The 21,869-nt window shown below is 37.1% G+C and overlaps 1 protein-coding gene across 1 annotated transcript; it reads right to left on the reverse strand.

The window, feature by feature from the left end:
• Window positions 1-10,569: 10,569 nt before the first annotated feature.
• LOC130866844 (zinc finger protein 120-like) lies at window positions 10,570-14,693 on the reverse strand (the record flags this gene model as incomplete). The annotated part of the gene is made up of 4 exons (XM_057758461.1): window positions 14,634-14,693; window positions 13,070-13,196; window positions 12,810-12,870; window positions 10,570-11,341 (listed from the first exon to the last, which is right to left on the reverse strand). Coding segments are annotated over exons 1-4 (1,020 nt in total), but the record flags the coding sequence as incomplete, so codon positions are not given.
• Between the last annotated feature and the right edge of the window lie 7,176 nt (window positions 14,694-21,869).

Here is a 21,869-nt window from a genome sequence, read left to right on the forward strand (position 1 = left end):
TAAAAGAGTTACCACAGATCTTGTGTCTCTACACAAAATAGAACACAAGACAAATGGCTATTAAAGGTGCAAAACATAATCAAATAATCAAATGTAAAAGATAATCAACTGTTAAGTAGAATTATGCTCTGATCCTATATCATTCAAACTGCTCCACAGTCACTGAAGTGCTAATCAATTAATTAGTCTTGTGGAAGGGCCAGTAGAGGTGTAGATTTCTTCTGGGTACAACTGTTCACAGTTGCTTAGTCCTGTGCCCTTGGGGAAAAATCACAGTGGCTGGATCAGGTTGTTGAGGAATTTCCTTATGACATGGGGATCAGAAAGCATAAGGAATACAGAAAAGACCAGGGAAATATTTAACTTTCAAGTCATATCTCCAGTGATCTATTCCTGCACCTAGACTAAAATGATCCCACAATCCCCAAATGGTGATACCATCTGGGAAACCAGTTATTAAGCACATAATCCATGAGCAAATTTCATGTTCAAAATGTAACAATGGCAAAACATTCCTAAACTCCACATTTAGACTTCATAATTATTAGGTATTTAATGTTTGTCTTATCATATATCAATCTGTTTATCTAATATCTAACCATCTGTTCACATTGTTTTTATACCATGCTTTTTAGGAAATATCTGTGGAGGTTTGGGTGTTAAAGAACTGTGTGTAAGAATTCGGTGCTTGATTTTGTATTCCCTGTACCCATATAAAATGTCAAGTTGTGGATGGCTATGCCTGTGATCCCGGCTAAGGTAAGATATAGAAAAGAAGATCCCTGAGATTTGTGGATTAGCTAGAGTAGGAGAATCAGAGAACTCCAGTGTTAGATCCTGTCTCAAAATGGGATATAGATAAAGAGAGAGAGACAGAGAAAGAGAGATGGAGATAAAGAGACAGACTGAGGAATCCCCTTCATATCAACTTCTGAACTTCACATACACATGTTATACAGCACTTGGGGACCCAGACTCTAGGTTAAACCAAAACCAAACAGTGAGGACAAAAAACCTGGAATTGAGTGGGGCTGAGAAGATGGGGGAGCTTGTCTTGTGAGCTTAAGGAACTCAATTTGAGGCTCAGAATTCATGCTGAAGAGAAAAAGAAGTATGGTCACAAGGACTTTTTACATAGTACTGTGACATGGAGAATAATGGGTATCTAGGGCTTGTTTGGCAGGTAGCCTAGTCTACTTGGAAAGTTGTAAAACAATCACAAACCCCATCTCAAAAGACAATAACAGATAAGTTTGGTAAAATCAGAGAAATAACACCAGAGTTTCTCCTCTTTCTTCCACACATATATGCACATGCATACACAATCACACACATAATCTCTCCAAATATATATATACACACTCATGCACAATCATACACACAAAAAATATACACTGGTATATACATATACATACACTACATTACTAACTTTGCTTGTGTAGCTTTCCAAATGCTTATTTATGCTAATTTATATTTATAATATGAACATTCCCAGATATTGGGTAGGTTTTACATAAAAATGAAGTCATTGTTTCATGAGTATCCACATTTTGAATATTTAGTAAGCAAAATCCCATTTCCAAGTAATTTTATTGTATACTCTAAAGATTTGTCACTCAAATTGGTTGAATAAAACACTGACCAGAAGCTGGGCATGACGCATTGGGAGCATGACATCAATGTGCCATGCTGATAAATGTTTTACCAGTAAAAGATACTAAATGGGGAATATGGGTTAACTTAAAATGTAAGAGCAGGTTAGTAATAACTATGATCTTTGGGTAAACATTTTCAATTCTTAAAATCTTAAAAGCTTCTGTGTGATAATCTTGAGGTGTCAGTTAGGGAAAAAAATGTCTGTTCACAAATGGCATTCCAATGTGTAGCCAAATTTTCACATAAAATCTGAAATAACTTGGAAAAAATTCTAAAGACCCCAAAACATAGTCAAATGCAGCATCTTTGTAACGCCTTTTCTTTGGTGGGCTATGTTTTCTAGCAGTGACAAGAGGCTTGACTCCTTCAACCAAGGACTTCATGACTCAACATTAGCAACAAATCAAGCAGCTCTCTTAAGAGATCCTAAGTTTACTGTTTGTGTGTCTTCTTTCTCTATCTGACCTGAGAGCACAGGTCAGACACCTTCTGGCTGCTTTCCCTGTATTTCTGTAAATCAAAGAATGTGTGGAACCTTGATTTGATTGTCTAGGACAGACACCCAGAAGTGTCAAGGTCATACATTTGTTTGTGGCTCCAGCCCACCTCTGTCTGTTATTCAACATGGCTGCCTCTTGAATAGTTTCCGGGAAGCATTACTGGGAATTACCTCCAACTCCTTCCCTGAAATGTCCTTTCTTAGTCAGTCCACAGATCTACTTTGTTACCATGCACTAGACCCTATAGAAATTTGCCACAAAGTTCTTGGCCCAAATATGATTGTGGACTTGTAATTTGAAATATTTTTTCCCAATTTTAATCGGTGTCAAATTTATTGATAGTTCAGAATGATGAATTAGTTAAATGCATGATGGTTAATTGAAGTCTATAAACAAAATTCAGGATATGAGAAATTTGTGATGTGTATGCATACAAAAGTAATGTTGTTTTTACTGTAGACCCTAGGTGGTGCCACCAATAAATGAAAACAATGTGGTTGTTCTTGCTGGTCTTTGTGGCACATGAATGAACAAGTGCATATGTCCAAGAATGTGTGCACATGAAAGAAATGATTTCACTAGTCCTCACAATGTAACATAAAATGTACTTGTGCATATAAAAACATTCATTAAGTAGAAGCACTCTGGAAAGCAACAGATTGAGGAAAGACAGCAAGAATTTGCAAAGGCTTGCAAATCAGCTGGTAGTCTGACATGACTGCTTAAGAAAGCTTCAAGTGGAATACTGCAAAAGATTTAAATGTAGGTGGAAATGCAATCAGCTGAAACATGTTGTTTATTAAACATGGGGAATGTTATATCTCTGCGCAATTCCGCAATGTAAAAGTTAAATCATACAGAAAACATACAGGCCATTTGCTTGTGTTCTCTTCCACTAGTTTGAATTGTGGAATATTACAGAGATCCCTGTTCATTTAATTCCAAAAGAATGCTCTTGCTTCTCTTTAAGGAGCAATACCATTTGAGTAACTATTTAAATAATATGAAAACATAAGTAATACACAAAGCAAAAATGAAAGTGTTACTGTCTAAGGTGATTTATTTCAAGAAAAGAAAACATTCAATTGTCTAAGATTATCCCATTTTTGTCAAACTACCATGTATTGTCATTGTTTAACTTCAAACAAAACAAGGCAGTTTATTTCTTCACTTTAATTTTAGTTTTTGTGTAGTATGACTCATTGGCAAAAAGTTCTCCACCTAATCAAATAAAGCAATTTTTTGGCATTTTTATGCCATAATACCATATTTTCCTCTCTTCTCCAAAACAACCCTTGCTTTAAAAAGCTTGATATTTTTGTTCTCCTCATACCAACTAAATGAACATTAGAAAAACCCTTTAAAAGTGATTACCTCAGCTAGATTCATTTTTTGACCTTAATTTTTCATTGCTACCTTAGTTAGATTAATTATATCGGCTCTTCATTTTTTTTATTGCTGTAGCTCTCACTTACATGTGATTTATAAGAGCAAAATAGTGATTAAAACAGATGAGAGAAATAGGTGGGTTGACATACCGTAAGCTGTAATTACATTTTATTTTATGATGGACACAGTACTGACTGTGACAGTTCTTTTGACCATTGCTATCATCCTCATTCATTTTCTAGCACATTGGCCTCATGAGACAACACTTCTTTTCTAGAAGTGAACATTTAGGTTGTTTTTATATTTAGAACACCATGAATATAGCTGCCATAAGCATGAGAATACAATAATTCTTAATTCTAATTTCAATAATATGGAAACAATAATGAGGATATTGCTGGGATCTATAATAATTTATATCATTTTATGAGTACTACTCTGTATATAGTGAAGACACATAAACACATGGATATAAAGAGAATGTCTGGGCATGACACTTTACTGTCCCCTGTGGTAATGGTGCTGGCCCATGGGAGTATTATGTCCAAATGTATCAAAATACATACACTAAATATGTGTAATTTTACATCAACTATAACAGTGCAACATGTTGTTATTTAATTAGTTAATATCTGTGGGAAATCCTAACCTATTGCTATCAGAGTTTATTTCCCTTGATACTGCACAATCTCATGTCACATTCAGATTCATTGTTAAATTCTGGAACATGCATTATTTTCAATGTTTGTTTTCTCATTTAAATCATACTGAGTGTTGAAACTTTCAGGTGAAAATAACAATGTATTTTTTGTCACTATACTATACTATACTATACTATACTATACTATACTATACTGCAGTCTTCTTTCTGTGTCTCTGTGCATTATTTTCCAAATACACACTCAAGAATGTTTAGAGTCCTGTGTGGATGGCCTAAATCAACACATGAATGAACAGAACCACAGTCTATCATATGGGAGTCAACAAACTCCCAGAAGATCTGACAGCCCAGCCAAACTACTCTTCCTATTCAGAAGGCAATGTACCTCCACTTCCCATGCAATGACTTATGGTCTCACTCACATTTCCCCAGAGCATCATAAGAGGAGAAAACTAGAATAATCCCCAAATCTACCTCCCAATTGTGTCCCTTACTATCACCCTGCTGGGCCTCAGGATAATAGCAGCCCACCTACTAGCTGAGCAGAGGTCAAAGATTAGACTGCACAGGCCTTCCCAGCTATGGCCTTCCACCCTAGGGGAAGACAAGACTCTCATTAAGGAAATTGGTTTTTAATAGGAACTCTTCCAGTCTCTCAGTGCACTTCCTGTTCCTCCTCCAAGATACAGTGTTCCTTGTGTGCATGTTTCTTTACATATTTGATGTCCAGTGCAGACAAGTCCATGCGTCATAACTCATAAATTATTCTGCCAAAGAAAGGTCACATTTACACAGTAACTGCTGTTAAAGCAAAAGGAGGCCATAAATTAGAAAACAATGAAGAGTGTATGAAAAAGCTTAGAAGAAGGATAAGGAAGATGGAAATTAGGGAATTGTTATCCACAAAAATTATTTTAAAAAGTTGAAATAGGCTTTATGGCCATATGCTCCAGAGTCAAAAGTTTTATAATAGAGCACACCAAGTTTCAGTCACTTTCTCTCAGAATGTTCATCTTAAACCTATAAAATAACAGTTCTTTTGGCAGGGCCATATCATTTTATCCAGTTATATTTTGTTCAAATTAGTATATCTTCTATAATTTGGTTCCATAATAAGTTCCAAACTTTATCCACATTCTCAATTTCCTTGTCTGTAGATGTGAGAAATGACCAGTCTGGACATTTATCAATTACTACATAATAGTTTGTGTTTGTTCCAACAAATAAAGCTTGCCTGGATATTAAAGGTGGGGGGTAATCACTAGTGGACCACAGGATCTGGCAGGACGTGGCTCGTCCCTTTAATTCCAGCATTTGGGAGATTAAGACAGGAATATAAGATGGATGGGGACAGGGTCTCATCCCCCATTTGGTCCAAGGATTTGGACAGCTAAAAAGTGAATTTGGCTGATGGATTTCTTCTCTGTTCTGTCAGATTTTTCCCAATATCTGACTCAGGAATTTTATTAAAAATACTAATTAGGATCATGCTTTAATCAATGAAGTTAACTCCTTATTTTTAATGTGGCTGCTTGGTTACTTCTTTGTTCTCTCAGTTTTACCCCAATATCTTACTCTGGAATTTTAGTGATAATACTATTTCAGATTACACTTCAATTAATCAACTTAACTACTTATTTCTAATATACACTACTTTCAAAAGAGGGAAGTATTTATGCTCCTTCTTGTCTATGCCTTTTTCTGCTGGGACTACATATGTTTTACATTTGGCCATTGAACTCAATTCTTACAAAGGAGCACACTCATTTACTGGTCTATTTTTCCTTCTCACTGCTCAGGTAAGGCCCATGCTTGAAGCAGTTGCAGGGCTTTCTTTCTGGCACTGGGCAGCAGAAGCAGGATTATGAGTTCAAAGGAATTATCAAACTGCTCACTGTAAGACAAGCCTAAGCTACAGAAGACATTGCTCTAAACAGAAATAAATAATCAACATAACTTGAGAAAACAAGGAAGAAATTCTTAATGACCTAGAAGCAATTGGGAACAGAAAGAAATAAGAAAGTAGAACAAGGATAAATTTAAAGGAATTCAAATTTAAAAACTGAAACTCATAATTATTTTTAAAAAACAAATATAACTGAAAAAAAAAACACATAGGTAAATTGACTTTGCAAAAGAGAAAATCATTCCCTGGCAGAGGGAATGGCATTCATAAGATATTAATTTACCTTGCGCTTATATGTAATGTTAGCTGCTGAGACCTGTCACCTGAAATATGCAGTTACAGCTAATGGATGTAACAATGAGAGCAAGATAGAACATATCTGTATATGAGAGCTCCTTAGAATTTCCATATTTATTGGTTGGTTCTATTTACCTCCACATTGTATACAGAAATCTGGCCTGATTTCATTTATATGGCATGAATCAATACACGCTGGGAAAAACAAAACCCCATAACCATCTAGAATCATACTGTATTTCATAATGGTGACTCTACAACTGTTTGCCTTCACTGTTTCCCCTATAGTGTACATAGTAAACTATTCCACCTATTACGGTATGAAGGTAAAAACCATGCTGCACACACAAATCCTATTTCTATTACTGAAATGGACCCTTGAATACATGACTCAAATTTGTAATTTTATAACTGAGTGATGATTGAGTTCTTTAACCTAAGAATTTAGTTGGTTTAATCATGAGGAGAACAAGCTTATTTCCGGGGAACAATGGAGTGAGATCAATGCCACATGATCCAACATAAAAACTTTTGGTTCAGAAAAATTTTGTTACAAACTGGAGATATTGATGTTCAAGAATAATATGCCTTCATCTGCATAAATCATTCCACAAACTTAAAAGTATGATAAACAAAATCTCTAATAGCACCAGGCATCTGGGGTAGTTAATTTTAAAATGAAGAGCCAGGCTGGAATAGATTTTGCATTCCACATAAGTTATCATCTTGAAGTCTGTTTTGGAGTCAAGGCCAGGGTTATACTGTGAACAATTTAAAATGGGATGGGATAACCCAGGCGGTAGTGATGCATAACTGTAATCCCAGCATTCATGAGGCAGAGGCAGGTGATCTCTGTGACTTCACGACCATCCTAGTCTGCAAGAGCTAGTTTCAGGACAGGATCCAAAGCTACAGAGTAATCCTGTCTTGAAAAATGAAACAAAACAAAAAACTAACAAATGAAAAATGGGACATGAGAAGGATGTCTAACCACTTAGGCAGATGGAGAATCACAAAGCAAAACTATCTTTTTAATAATGCATGATGATCAGAAATTCAAAAAGAACCAAGTCTAAGTTAGTTTCTGGTGCTATCGATTTTTTATTTCTTCTGGGTCATCAAGGCTGAGTAAAAGATGAACTTATTATACCAGCCTTTTCCACATCACTGTTATTAGTGACATGTTCATGAGGCTGAAAAGAAGACTCAGCACCTAGATCACTGAAGACTCATCCACAGGGCCTAACATTGAGATTTACTACCCACAACTGTCTGTAACTCCAGTCGCAGGGGATTAGACATCATCTTCTGGTCACCACTGGTACCTGGGATACCTTTGGTATATTCACTGGTCAAACTTTTACATCTAAATTCAATTTCATTCTTTTCTAAAATATGAGGCAAACAAAAATACCTACTAAAATAAAGAGTCAAATACATACATGTCCTTTCAGCATTTGCATATCTGGTGCCCTAGGAGACCAGAATAAGACACCAGATCTTCAATGTCTGCAATGACAGGGAGTTCTGATCAATCAGATGTGGTGCCACAACTTGAGCTTAGGTACCAAAAAGGATCCTGAGACAACTCTCCTGTTCCCACATGTGTCATTATAAAGCTGAAGGTGAAGATGTCCCATGGTTCCTTCTGTCTCATAGCACTTGAAGAATCTCAATGTCCTCTAGATGGTTGTCAAATGATTTCATGGACTGAATGTAAATGAAATTTCAATACTGTTTATGATTATTGCTATTACAGTTCTTTTTTATGTAAGTGAAGATTAAAAAAAAAAAGTTCATTGAAATCAGTCTGAGTCCAGCCTGATTTTATTAGCAAAAGTTCCATAATTTGAGATAGGCTTTTTTTGGAATTTTTGAGACAGAATACCTTCACATAGCCATGGAGGCCAGGAATTTATTATGGGGAACTAGCTGGCCTCACTAAGATCAATCAACCCACACTCCTGTGTGCTGTAATTATAGCCATATACCTTTAAGTCCAGTTGAAATATGTGTTTTAAGGACTTCTCATTGAATCATAGAAAGAAATAATAAAATAATATACAAAAAGCAACATCATTGTTCTGGTGAATAGCAATGTTTCTTGAAGTTCTATAATTTAAATGACCAAATCATTTCACATGCTCTCAACAATGGGTTATTTGCATTGTGTTGTTAATTCCATCCATTTAAAAATGTTTGAAGTGTGACTGTGTGAATACACCTGTGTCGTGATGTGTATGTAGCACTGACAGGAAAACTAACAGGGGTCTATAATCTACTTCTGCTATGTGAGTTCTAATGATTAATCCAATGGAGACATTTGACTACAAAAGACCTAAATGGCACTTCTTTGGGTTTAAATATTATTCATGAATGAACTCTTAGAGAAGTGTATCTGTGTCACTGCTGAAGTGAAGAAATGTGAGAAAATTTGTACAAGTATTGTATATAAGCCAGCGATAGATACCAGGTCATCAGACTTGGCAGCAATGAACTATAACTTTACGAAATGAGACAATTTTCTGGTGTATAATTTTGGTCCTGAGAAAGTGTTATAAATAAATGTCTACTCCTCAAAATGAACAAATTTTACTGTTGTAATATTTTTTTCACATTGAATTTGAGCACCAGTGAAATGTTTCAGTGAGAAAGTACTGTTGTGAGCAAGTCTAAAAACCTTACCTCAATTCCTATAGAACATCAAACTATGGAATTACATACACAGATGTTTGCTGATTTTCATAAATTATTACATCCATATCAGATAAATGAAAGTACTTCATTGAATACACACATGAGGTATTTCAAGTTTCTTATAATTTTTATCAGTTATTTTAACATTTACATTGCTAAATTCTCTTAAAATCACAGTACATTGGGTGTACATCATCTATCCTTGGATTTGTACTCAAGAGTAAGACAAATGAGCATCATAGTTCAAATGTATCCCTGAATCATTACTGACATCCATGGTAAGATGAATACCAAACAACAAAATTTCAATGAAATTTGTAAAAAGATGAAAATCAAAACCAGAAAAACACAATCCACCACCCTTATGTGTGATCAAACATGGCCTGATATTTCAATAACCAATGGGCAAATTATATGATAGGGGCTCCATTATATACATTACGGAAGAAAAATACATATCATATGGTGCAGGCACAACAGAATATGAACAAAAGTCACAGAAGGAATACAAAGTCTACAAAATAAACTTCACTAAATGAATTTGCCACACATACAGAACACTCTAGTGACTACCTCTAATGTTTAAAAATAGAAACCACGATGCAATTATCTCCTCCATCAGTCTTGACTAAACATGGTTTATAATTTACTTCCTGCAAGGCTATGATGAAAATAATTTATGTTGAACCTGAAGAAATCTGTGATGTTTAAACTCATTAACATTTTTTTTTCATGAATAAGAATTTCTTCTTTATGAGCTTGTTTCAATTTTGGTCTTAAAATTGATTTAAATAGAATATAAAACATTTAAAACAATAGAGTAATGGTTACTTGGCAAACTGAATTTATTCACAGAGTTTCAATGCAGTATGATATTTTTATGTTTTTGAAGCCTACATTCATTAAATTCATACTTTCTCTCCTGAATGGTTGATTGTGACAAAGGATTTACCACATAGATTTCAATCATGGTTGTTCTCACATACAGGAGATTATGCATTTAATGATGAATAAGATATAAAAAGGCTTTATCACACTGATTACATTCATAATGATTCTTACTCTTTTAAGCCTTTGAACATTACTGTCGTCTGCAAAGGCTTTACACACTGAATACATCAATGGGGTTTCTCTCTTTTGTATGCTCTTTTATGTCTTTAGAGATTACTGTGTTGTTCAAAGCCCTTACAACATTGATTACAATCAAAGAATCTCTATCTACGATAGATCTTTTATACCTTCTAGGATTACTGTGAGCTACAAATTTCGTATCACACTGATTACATTCATAGGGTTTCTCTCCAGTATCTGTTCTTTTATGACTTTGAAGTTGATTATGTGCTACAAAGGCCTTCTCACACTGAATAAATTCAGAGTTTCTATCTAGGGTGAGAATTTTTATGCCTTTGAAGATGACTGTTCTTTGCAAAGGCCTTACCACACTGATTACATTCATATGGTTTTTCTCCAGTGTGTGTTCTTTGATGACTTTGAAGATTACTGTGTTGTACAAAGGCCTTACCACACTGATTGCATTCATAGGGTTTCTCACCAGTATGTATTCTTTTATGCCTTTGAAGATGAATGGTCATTGCAAAGGCCTTACCACACTGATTACATTCATAAGGTTTATCTCCAGTATGTGTTCTTTTATGGCTTTTAAGATGATTGTATTGAGCAAAGGTCTTACCACACTGAGTACACTCATAAGGTTTCTCTCCAGTATGTGTTCTTTTATGGTTTTTAAGATTATTCTGAGCTGCAAAGGCCTTACCACATTGATTACATTCAAAAGGTTTCTCTCCAGTATGTGTTCTTTTATGCAATTGAAGATGATGACGACGTGCAAAAGCCTTACCACACTGAATACATTCATAGGGCTTTTCGCCAGTATGCGTTCTTTGATGGTGTTGAAGAGTTCCCTGAAATGCAAAGGCCTTACCACATTGATTACATTCATATGATTTCTCTCCAAGATGTGTTCTTTGATGGTTTTTAAGATTACTCTTAGTTGCAAAGGCCTTACCACACTGATTACATTCATATGGTTTCTCTCCAGTATGTATTCTTTGATGTCTTTGAAGATTACTGTGTTGTGAAAAGGCCTTACCACACTGATTACATTCATATGGTTTCTCTCCTGTGTGTGTTCTCTTATGGGATTGAAGATGACTGTGAGATGCAAAGGCCTTGCCACATTGGTTACATTCATAGGGTTTCTCTCCAGTATGTGTTCTTCCATGATAGTGAAGAGCACTATACCGTGCAAAGGCCCTACCACACTGATTGCATTCATAGGGTTTCTCTCCAGTATGCATTCTTCGATGGTATTGAAGAGCACTGTACCATGCAAAGGCCTTACCACACTGAGGACATTCAAAAGGTTTCTCTCTAGTATGTGTTCTTTTATGGGTTTGAAGAGTACTGTGTGCTGAAAAGGCCTTACCACACTGATTACATGCATAGGGTTTCTCTCCAGTATGTGTTCTTTCATTCCATTTAAGGTGACTGACATGTGTCAAGGGTTCACCTTGTTGAATATCTACTGAAAGTTTTTCTCCGGCTTGAATTCTTTCAATCCTGCAAGGATAATTGTCACATATAAAAGCTTTACCACATTCAATACATTGTTGTGCCTAGACATTCGTATGAATTAATATTATAATATATTCCAACTATAAAGAGGAATCAGATACTAAGTTTTTATAACTGTGTCTAAACTCGTTTTGCTTTCTAATTAAACACTTGTTTGCAACTTGGAAGATACCTCCAATGGTGAATTCCTTTTTCTTATGGCTTGCCATTTTACCTTCACTGAAACTTTTTTCTATAGGATATTTTATACATGTGTGAAGAGAAATGGATAAACTCAGAGCTTTAACAATCATGAATTCTCCTATACTGTGAATCATATGGAATATACTATGTCAACTAGCACACCCAAAACTATTTGCACAGTTGTAGAGCTCATACAGCTTTTTTGCAGTGTGAGTTTGTTCACATATTAACAATGATGGTAGAAAAACAATTAATAGTATACTTGAATCAAATTCAACAAGTATACTCAACATGTGGCTACTAGTTATCTGATTGTTCTCAGAGAGTGGTATGCTACATCTCTCTATATCCCTATGCTCATACACTTGTATCAAGAATAATGTGTGGTATACATATTAAAGAAGAATAACAAATAAGAGATTTCCACATTGAATTCTCAGGTTTTGACTTGCTGTTCCTCACAGACTGGTGGTATAGATATCAGGGTTTCTGCAGTACAACTGCCACATCACTCAACTCTAACTGCTTCTATCACTAAACTTATCACAGTTACAAGAGGTGTATGAGTAATACAAGATTTACTATGGGCTATTGTTTTTTTTACAGAGTATTGCATATATACTTATCATCTTCAATGTGTATACCTTTTGTATTATGAGTAGTAAGAAAGAAATTTATTTGCAGATCTACAACAAAGCTCTCATGGTGTTATGCCTCAAAAAGTGATTTATTTAGCCATTGCTTTCTTAAAAGAAGGTCATTTAAATGATATTCACATATATGACTTATGGATTTGTGAGAATTTGATACCTGTCAGCGCACTTAAAACTGTGCTTATTTACAGTGTTGCTTTAGACTAAAACTTTCAGGATGAAGAAAAATTTCATCAGAGGCACATTGTTATAAGCTTGCACAAGAAAATTACCTTTCATGTCTTCTATAACATGGACAATGTTCTTCAGTATTATGGTCTTCCCAAATGCATCCTAAAATATAATACCAGAAAATGTATGTTATGTTATTGAAAATTGTGCAATGTTTAAGCTGTTATCTTAAGGGACCCTTAGAACCATGACTGCTTTATCCAACTCATTCTTATTGTTTTTAAATAAATTACTGAAGAACATTATTAACCAAGAAAAAGTTGTCCCCTTAGTTTGAAACATGAAGGAAATTCATTTTTACCTATAGTAGTGAAGTTCCTGTAAGTCTCCAGCATCACATCTTTGTAGAGATTCTTCTGGGAAGGATCCAGCAAATTCCACTCTTCTCGAGTGAAGTTGATATGCACATCATCATAGGTCACTGCCCTCTAAAATATTTCATTCATGTTTATAATGGAAAGCAGAAAGGTAACAACATTGTAAATCAATACATCTTTGACATTATAGTCATAAAATTCTGGTGTTCCCCACTATTATTACATGACACAGATAATCACTTTAGAAGGAAATTGGTTAGGAGTCACCTCTATCATTTCTTTACTCTTTGAATGGATATCACCTTATAAAAGAACTTCCTATTAACAGAGAGAGCCAAGGAAACCGATAAACAGGACATAGTACACTGAGAAAATTATATGAAGAGATACTAATTACAAAAAAAGAAAAATACAGTTGGCAAAGTGGGTGTATTGACTCATGCCTTTAAGCACAGCACTCAGAAAGCATAGTTGTATATATTTTGTCTCTGAGTTGAATGCCAGCCAAGTCTATGGAATCATTTTTAGAACAGGCGGAAATACACAGTAAGACCCTAACTCTATTGCAAAAATCAGTGAAACACACAAATCAGATTGAAAAAATTCAGAGATATTTACTGAATTTCCTACAAAGAATTATGCATTCACTCCAGATCTGTATTCATATTCCAGACATAAAGTTTCCTATTTTCAACTGCAATACCAAAAACCTTTTATGAAAAGCTTTTTCATGTTTAAAATAATTACAAATTGAAAGGTGAAAACATTAGCTATATAAATGTTGGGCATAACAAATTAACACAGTTTTGGAAATATGGTTGGGTACTTCTGAGCTCTTTCTGGTCTTAAAAAGAGGTGGGCACAATTGCCAGTACTTACATGGGGATCACAACTACTTATTTTTCCAAGTTCAGAATTTCTGAGAAGCTTTGATCACTCTGATGACAGAGTACCCATATGATGCATATCCATGCAGACACATTAAATAGTCAAATTGAGTAAAAAATTAACAGCAAGCACAACAAGCAGAAAGAAGTTCATGCACCTGCAATTCAATGACTCAGAATGCTCAGGCAGAATTAATGTCATGAATACATGGATTCCTGGGAATCAGAATGATACCCTCTGTCAAATTTAAAATTCAAGATATGTATGAAGCTGAGCACAGCAGCATATGCTTGACATGTAAAAAGCCTACATTCCAGAGTCATCACCCAACAACGTAAAAACAAAGTCATGAATGAAGTCCCCCTCCCTTTACTTTCAGGAATTTGGAGCTACACAGCAAAGGTTACTCAGACAACCAAACAAAACAATTAAAACTACAGGCTACCAAACTCCTTAGCACTGAACAGCAATTATTTCTTCTATATTTTATGTGATTTACAGATCAAGCCTATTATGATAATAAAACATTTCAGTATGAGTGGGCAGCTGACTGATTAATTCCAACAACAACACAGTAGACATAAAAGTCAGTAAATTAGTTAAGGATATTGAGACTCATCACATACAATGAGGCATTTCATCTAGAAAGGGCTTTCCTACTAAAGGTTCATAGGAAATTGAAAGAAAGGCAACAAAGGAGAAAAACTTGTTCAAGTACATGATCTTTTCTGGGAGGTTGTTCATTCAATGAACTGCACAGACTAGACCAAGAGAATGACCCAGGAGAGCAGACCAAAAGAGCAGGCCAAGACAGATGGCAAAGACAGACCTCTGAGGTATTGCTCTCTGAAACACAGACTAGGCCAAGAACAGTTCTCAAAAAAAAATAAGCTACTTTATAGATTGGACCAAGAAGCAAAGACACTGCTGGCACCCATTGAAGGATGAGATGGGTGGGTGCCAATGCCAGAATTCAGCCGACAACATAGAAAACAACATGGTAACATCAGAAACCAGTGGTCATACAACAGGAAGATTTGATCATCCTAATCCAGAAGAAGCAAGAGTAAATGATTTTCAGTGTAACTTTGTGAGGATGATGAGGAAATGAAAATTCCCTTAAAGATACTGAGGAAAACACAAACAAAAAATTTGAAGACATCAATAAATCTCTCAAAGAAACCCAAGAAACCAAGAAAAAATAATCAAAGAGGTGAAGCAAAGTAGTTAAAAGACTGAAAGACTGGGGCTGGGTAGTGGTGATGTGCATGCATTTATTCCCAGCACTTGGGAGGCAGAGGGAGGTGGATCTCTGTGAGTTTGAGTCCAGCCTGGTCTACAAGGGCTGGTTCCAGGATAGGCTCCAAAGCTACAGAGAAACCTTGTCAAAAATAAAAGACTTGAAGACTGAAATAGAGGCAATAAAGAAAACACAAATGACGGAAATTCTGTACATGGAAAGTCTGGGTAAACAAACGGGAACTACAGCAGGAAGTGTAACCAACAGAATACAAAAGATAGAAGAGAGAACCTTAGGTGCTGATGATACTATAGAGGAAAGAGATTCATTGGTGAATGAAAACAATAACTCCAACAAATACCTTACAGAAAACATCCTGGAAATCTAGGACACCATGAAAAAAATCTATACCTAAGAATAATAGGGATAGAAGAAAGAGAAGAATACCAACTCAAAGGCACAGAAAATATAGTCAACAAAAAAAATATCTTAGAAGAAAACTTTTCCAGCCCAAAGAAGGATATATTTATAAATGTACAAGAAGCTTAGGGAACACCAGAAAAACTGGACAAAAAAGTCCCCCTAACATATAATGATCAAAATGCAAAACATATAGAATGAAGCATGAATATTAAGGGATGCAAAGGACAATGGTCAAATACAATATAAAGGCAGACATATCGGAGTAACATCCAAATTCTTCATGGAATCTATGAAAGGAAGAAGGCCCTGGACAGATGTGCTGAAGACACTAAGAGACTAAGGACTCTACTATAACCAGCAAAGCTTTCAAACACCATCAATGAAAAAAACAAGGTATTCCATGATAAACCAGATTTAAACAATACTTTTCCACACAAATCCAGTCATACAGAAAGTACTATTGGGAAACCCAAGAAAGCTAACTGTAAACACAGGAAACAGATAACTTGACATCTCAAACCCAAAGAAGAGAATCACACAAACACCACTACTGAAACATAACAGGAAGTAGCAATCACTGGTCATTTACATCTCTTACTATCAATAGATCCAATTCACTTACAAATTGTCACAAGCTTAGAGAATGTATCCTTTTGCTTTATAGAAGAAATAACCTAAACCTCAAAGACAACATTACTTCAAGGCAGGACCTCGAGGGGTGTGTCCACCCACAGAGACTAGTGGGAGCTCACCAAGGACAGCTGGACTGGGTCTGAATGAGCACATGATTAAACCAGACTCTCTGATGGTGGCTGACAATGAGGGCAGACTAAGAAGCCAATGATAATGACACTGGATTTTGATTCTACTGCATGTACTGGCTTTTTGGGAGCCTAGTCTGTTTGGATGCACATCTTCCAAGGAGGGAGGGGTGCTTGGACTTCCCACAGGGCACGGCACCATGACTTCTCTTAGGACTGGAGAGCAAGGGGCGGGAGGAGGGAGTGGAAAGGAAATGGGAGGATGGGAGGAGGTAGAAATTTTAGATAAATTAATTAATTAATTAAAAAATAAAATAGACTTCAAAGTAAAGTCAATCAGATTAGATGAAGGACACTTCATACTCATAAAAGGAACAATTCATTAGGATGAAGTCTCAATCCTGAACAGCTATGCCACAAATATAAGAACACCCACATATGTAAAAGAAACACTACTAAAGCTTAAAATGCACATCAAATCCCACATATTACTAGTAGGAGACTTCAACAACCTACTCTTCCCCAATGGACGGGTCAATTAGACAGAAACTTAACGGAGAAATAAGACAACTAACAGATGTCTTGACTTAAATGGACTCAACGGACATCTACAGAATATTCCATCCGAAAACAAAAGAATATACTTTCTTCTCAGAACCTCAGGGTATCTTCTCTAAAATGGACTACAAATATGGTAACAAGGCAACCCATGACACACACACACACACGCACGCACGCGCGTGCATTGAAATAACCACCCATATTTTATCAGATCACTATGTTTTAAAGTTAGAATTTAACAAAAACAATAATCACAAAAAGCCTAAAAACTCATGGAGAATGAAGAGTGCTCTATCAAACTACCCCTGGGTCATGGAAGAAATGGACATACTACCAAAAAAGTTGTTCTCCACAAAATTTGAAAGTTTAAACACATCTATACAGGATTAGTCAGCAAAATAAAAACAACCTACTGATGGCAGACAACTTATCCAATTATCTTTGGCCAATTCTGATGAGACCTGATTTTGAAATTCAGGAGCCTAATTAAAAAGTGAAGGTTTTAACTAACACAGTAAGGCTATATACAATAAATACATAGGTAATATATACTGGGAAGAATTATATTGACAATGTCCAATCCCTCTGCATTTGGTAAATTTAGAGAAAATATTTTATTATCTATCCTATCTCAGTAAGCCCAAAGTGTTGTTTGTAAATTTCTTTTTATCCTAACTTGTATTAATAACCTTAAATAATGTTCCTATGTCTCTTCACATCATATATCCTATATATTTTTGTGTTCAATTTTCAATTTGGTAACATGCATAATTACAATTATTGAGTCTTTAGCTCCATCAGAGAACCCAGAAGGAGAAAATAATACTACCTGAGAAAACAGGAATTATAAAGCAAACAACATTTAAAATAAAGAAACAACACCACCTGTATATTTAAAATAATTTTTTGTCAGGCTGTGGTGGTGCAAGCCTTTAACCCAACACTTTCATAGCAGAGTCAGGTATATCTCATTGACTTCAAGGCCAGAATGATCTACGAAGTGAGTTCAAGGAAAGCCAGAGCAGCACAGAGGAATCTGTCTAGAAAAAAGAAAGGAAAATGTATTTTTTTTTGATTTTTCGAGACAGGGTTTCTCTGAAGTTTTTGGTGCCTGTCCTGGAACTAGCTCTTGTAGACCAGGCTGGCCTCGAACTCGCAGAGATCTGCCTGCCTCTGCCTCCTGAGTGCTGGGATTAAAGGCGTGCGCCACCACCGCCCGGCAGGAAAATGTATTTTTGTTTTCCCTTGAAAACATACCTAATATGATTATAATAAGTGACTGTTAGGCCAATTTATTCTTTTGGAGGGGGACATTTTATTTGGATGATTTGTTGAAATTGTATTTAATCAAAAGGAAAACATCTGTTAGTCTTACAAATTAGTTAAGATTGAATGGTATTCTCTTCTTGTTCCACCCAGCTTGCATCCAGAACCCTTCTTCCTTCTGTCCCCTTTCCTCTTTGGGCACATAACACCATCCAGCTCAGTCTGTCTGGCGCTGGGGGCAAATCCTCAGGGCAAGTAGGCAGGCGAGACTTCCTTTGTTTCACTGGCCTGCCTGCACCAACCAAGGTAGGCGCTTTGTTTACGAACTACCCAACCTGCACGGAGATCTGATCTCGGCACCAGGAGAGACAGCAGTGGGGTGAGTTTGTGACTGGTGGCGGCGGAAGCAGCCCTGGACAGGGAACTCTGAAGTTCCTCATCCCCTTCCCTATACTCCCTGGGCTCCCTGCAGGGGCTCTACACCCCGCATACTGCCTCTCTCTTCTTGTCCCACCCAACTTGCATCCAGAACATTTCTTCCTTCTGCCCCCTTTCCTCTTTGGGCACATAACACCATCCAGCTCAGTCTGTCTGGCGCTGGGGGCAAATCCTCAGTGCAAGTAGGCAGGCGAGACTTCCTTTGTTTCACTGGCCTGCCTGCACCAACCAAGGTAAGCGCTTTGTTTACGAACTACCCAACCTGCATGGAGATCTGATCTCGGCACCAGGAGAGACAGCAGTGGGGTGAGTTTGTGACTGGTGGCGGCGGAAGCAGCCCTGGACAGGGAACTCTGAAGTTCCTCATCCCCTTCCCTATACTCCCTGGGCTCCCTGCAGGGGCTCTACACCCCGCATACTGCCTCTCTCTTCTTGTCCCACCCAGCTTGCATCCAGAACCCTTCTTCCTTCTGCCCCCTTTCCTCTTTGGGCACATAACACCATCCAGCTCAGTCTGTCTGGCGCTGGGGGCAAATCCTCAGGGCAAGTAGGCAGGCGAGACTTCCTTTGTTTCACTGGCCTGCCTACACCAACCAAGGTAGGTGCTTTGTTTACGAACTACCCAACCAGCACGGAGATCTGATCTCGGCACCAGGAGAGACAGCAGTGGGGTGAGTTTGTGACCGGTGGCGGCGGAAGCAGCCCTGGACAGGGAACTCTGAAGTTCCTCATCCCCCACCCTATACACCCTGGGCTCCCTGCAGGGGCTCTACACCCCGCACACTGCCTCTCTCTTCTTGTCCCACCCAACTTGCATCCAGAACACTTCTTCCTTCTGCCCCCTTTCCTCTTTGGGCACATAACACCATCCAGCTCAGTCTGTCTGGCGCTGGGGGCAAATCCTCAGGGCAAGTAGGCAGAGGAGACTTCCTTTGTTTCACTGGCCTGCCTGCAACAAGCAAGGAGAGACATCACTGGAGCACCAGGAGAGCTATCACTGCAGAGAGCCATCACTGGGAAGGTACATCAGTAGGCAAGGAGACCTGATCCGGTAAAAGAAGATCCATAGGGGAGCATTCAGAGAAAGAGATGGGCAGGCGCCAATGCAAGAATTCACCCAACAGCCGGGCGGTGGTGGCGCACGCCTTTAATCCCAGCACTCGGGAGGCAGAGGCAGGCGGATCTCTGGGAGTTCGAGGCCAGCCTGGTCTACAAGAGCTAGTTCTGGGAGAGGCACCAAAGCTACAGAGAAACCCTGTCTCGAAAAACCAAAAACAAAAAGAATTCACCCAACAATCTGAAAAACTATATGAAACCACCAGAACCCAGCGACCTCCCAACAGGAGGACATGAACACCTTAATCATGAAGAAGTAGATAAAATTGACTTTATGAAAGTGATTGATGCCCTTAAACAGCATGTAAAAAATGCCCTTATAGAAATGGATGAGAAGTATAACAGAAAGTTTGAAGAATTGAGTAAATCAGTGAATGATACCCTAGAAAACCAAGGAAAAACAATCAAACAGATAATGGAAACAGTTCAAGACTTAAAAACTGAAATGGAGGCAAAGAAGAAAACACAAACAGAAGGCCAGCTGGACAGGGAAAATCTAGGTAAACGAATAGAGACTACAGAAGCAAGCATAACCAACAGAATACAAGAGATAGAAGAAAGAATCTCAGATTCTGAAGATGCCATAGAGAAAATAAACACGCTGATCAAAGAAAACAGCAAGGCCAACAAATTCTCATCACAAAACATTCAGGAAATATGGGACACAATAAAAAGACCAAACCTAAGAATAATAGGAATAGAAGAAGAGGAAGAACCGCAGCTCAACAGTACAGAAAATATATTTAATAAAATTATAGAAGAAAACTTTCCCAACCTAAAGAAAGATATACCTATGAAGGTTCAAGAAGCATACAGAACACCGAATAGGCTGGATCAAAAAAAAAATCCTCTCGCCATATAATAATCAAAACACAAAGCATACAGAATAAAGAAAGAATACTAAGAGCAGCAAAGGAAAAAGGCCAAGTTACTTATAAAGGTAAACCTATCAGACTTACACCTGACTTCTCTATGGAAACCATGAAAGCCAGAAGGTCCTGGATAGATGTACTGCAGAAACTAAGAGACCATGGATGCAAGCCCAGACTACTATACCCAGCCAAGCTTTTGTTCACTATAAATGGAGAAAACAAAATTTTCCAGGATAAAAACAAATTTAAACAATACATAGCCACAAATCCAGCCTTACAGAAAGTAATAGAAGGAAAATCACTAACCAAGGAGTCCAACAATGACCACAATATCTCAGACAACTAGAGACCCTTCACCAGCGCAACACAAAGAAGGGGAACACACAAAATTTACAACTAAAAAAATGACCGGAGTTAACAACCACTGGTCATTAATATCACTTAATGTCAATGGACTCAACTCTCCTATAAAAAGGCACAGACTAAGAGATTGGATACGAAAACAGGATCCAACATTCTGCTGTTTACAAGAAACACACCCCAACCACAAGGACAGGCACCTACTCAGAGTAAAGGGTTGGGATGAGGCTTATCAAGTAAATGGACCTAAGAAACAAGCAGGGGTGGCCATACTAATTTCTAACAAAGTTGACTTCAAACTTAAATCAATCAGGAGAGATGGAAAGGGACATTTTATACTCATAACAGGAACAATTCATCAGGATGAAGTCCCAATCCTGAATATCTATGCCCCTAATATCAAAGCACCCACGTACGTAAAAGAAACATTGTTAAAACTCAAGGCAGCCATCAAACCGCACACATTGATAGTAGGAGACTTTAATACTCCTCTCTCACCAATGGACAGGTCAATTAGACAGAAACCTAACAGAGAAATAAGAGAATTAATGGAGGTAATGAATCAAATGGACTTAACAGACATCTATAGAATATTCCACCCAAATAGGAAAGAATATACCTTCTTCTCTGCAGCTCATGGAACCTTTTCAAAAATCGACCACATACTCGGTAACAAAGCAAACATCCACAGTTACAAGAAATATTAATAACCACCTGTATCTTATCAGATCACCATGGATTAAAGCTAGAATTCAGCAACAATGCTAACCCCAGAAAGCCTACAAATTCATGGAAAATGAATAGTCAACTACTGAACCATACCTGGATTAAGGAAGAAATAAAGAAAGAAATTAAACTC

The sequence above is a fragment of the Chionomys nivalis genome, chromosome 26 (genome assembly GCF_950005125.1).
Source record: "Chionomys nivalis chromosome 26, mChiNiv1.1, whole genome shotgun sequence".
NCBI lineage: Eukaryota > Metazoa > Chordata > Mammalia > Rodentia > Cricetidae > Chionomys > Chionomys nivalis.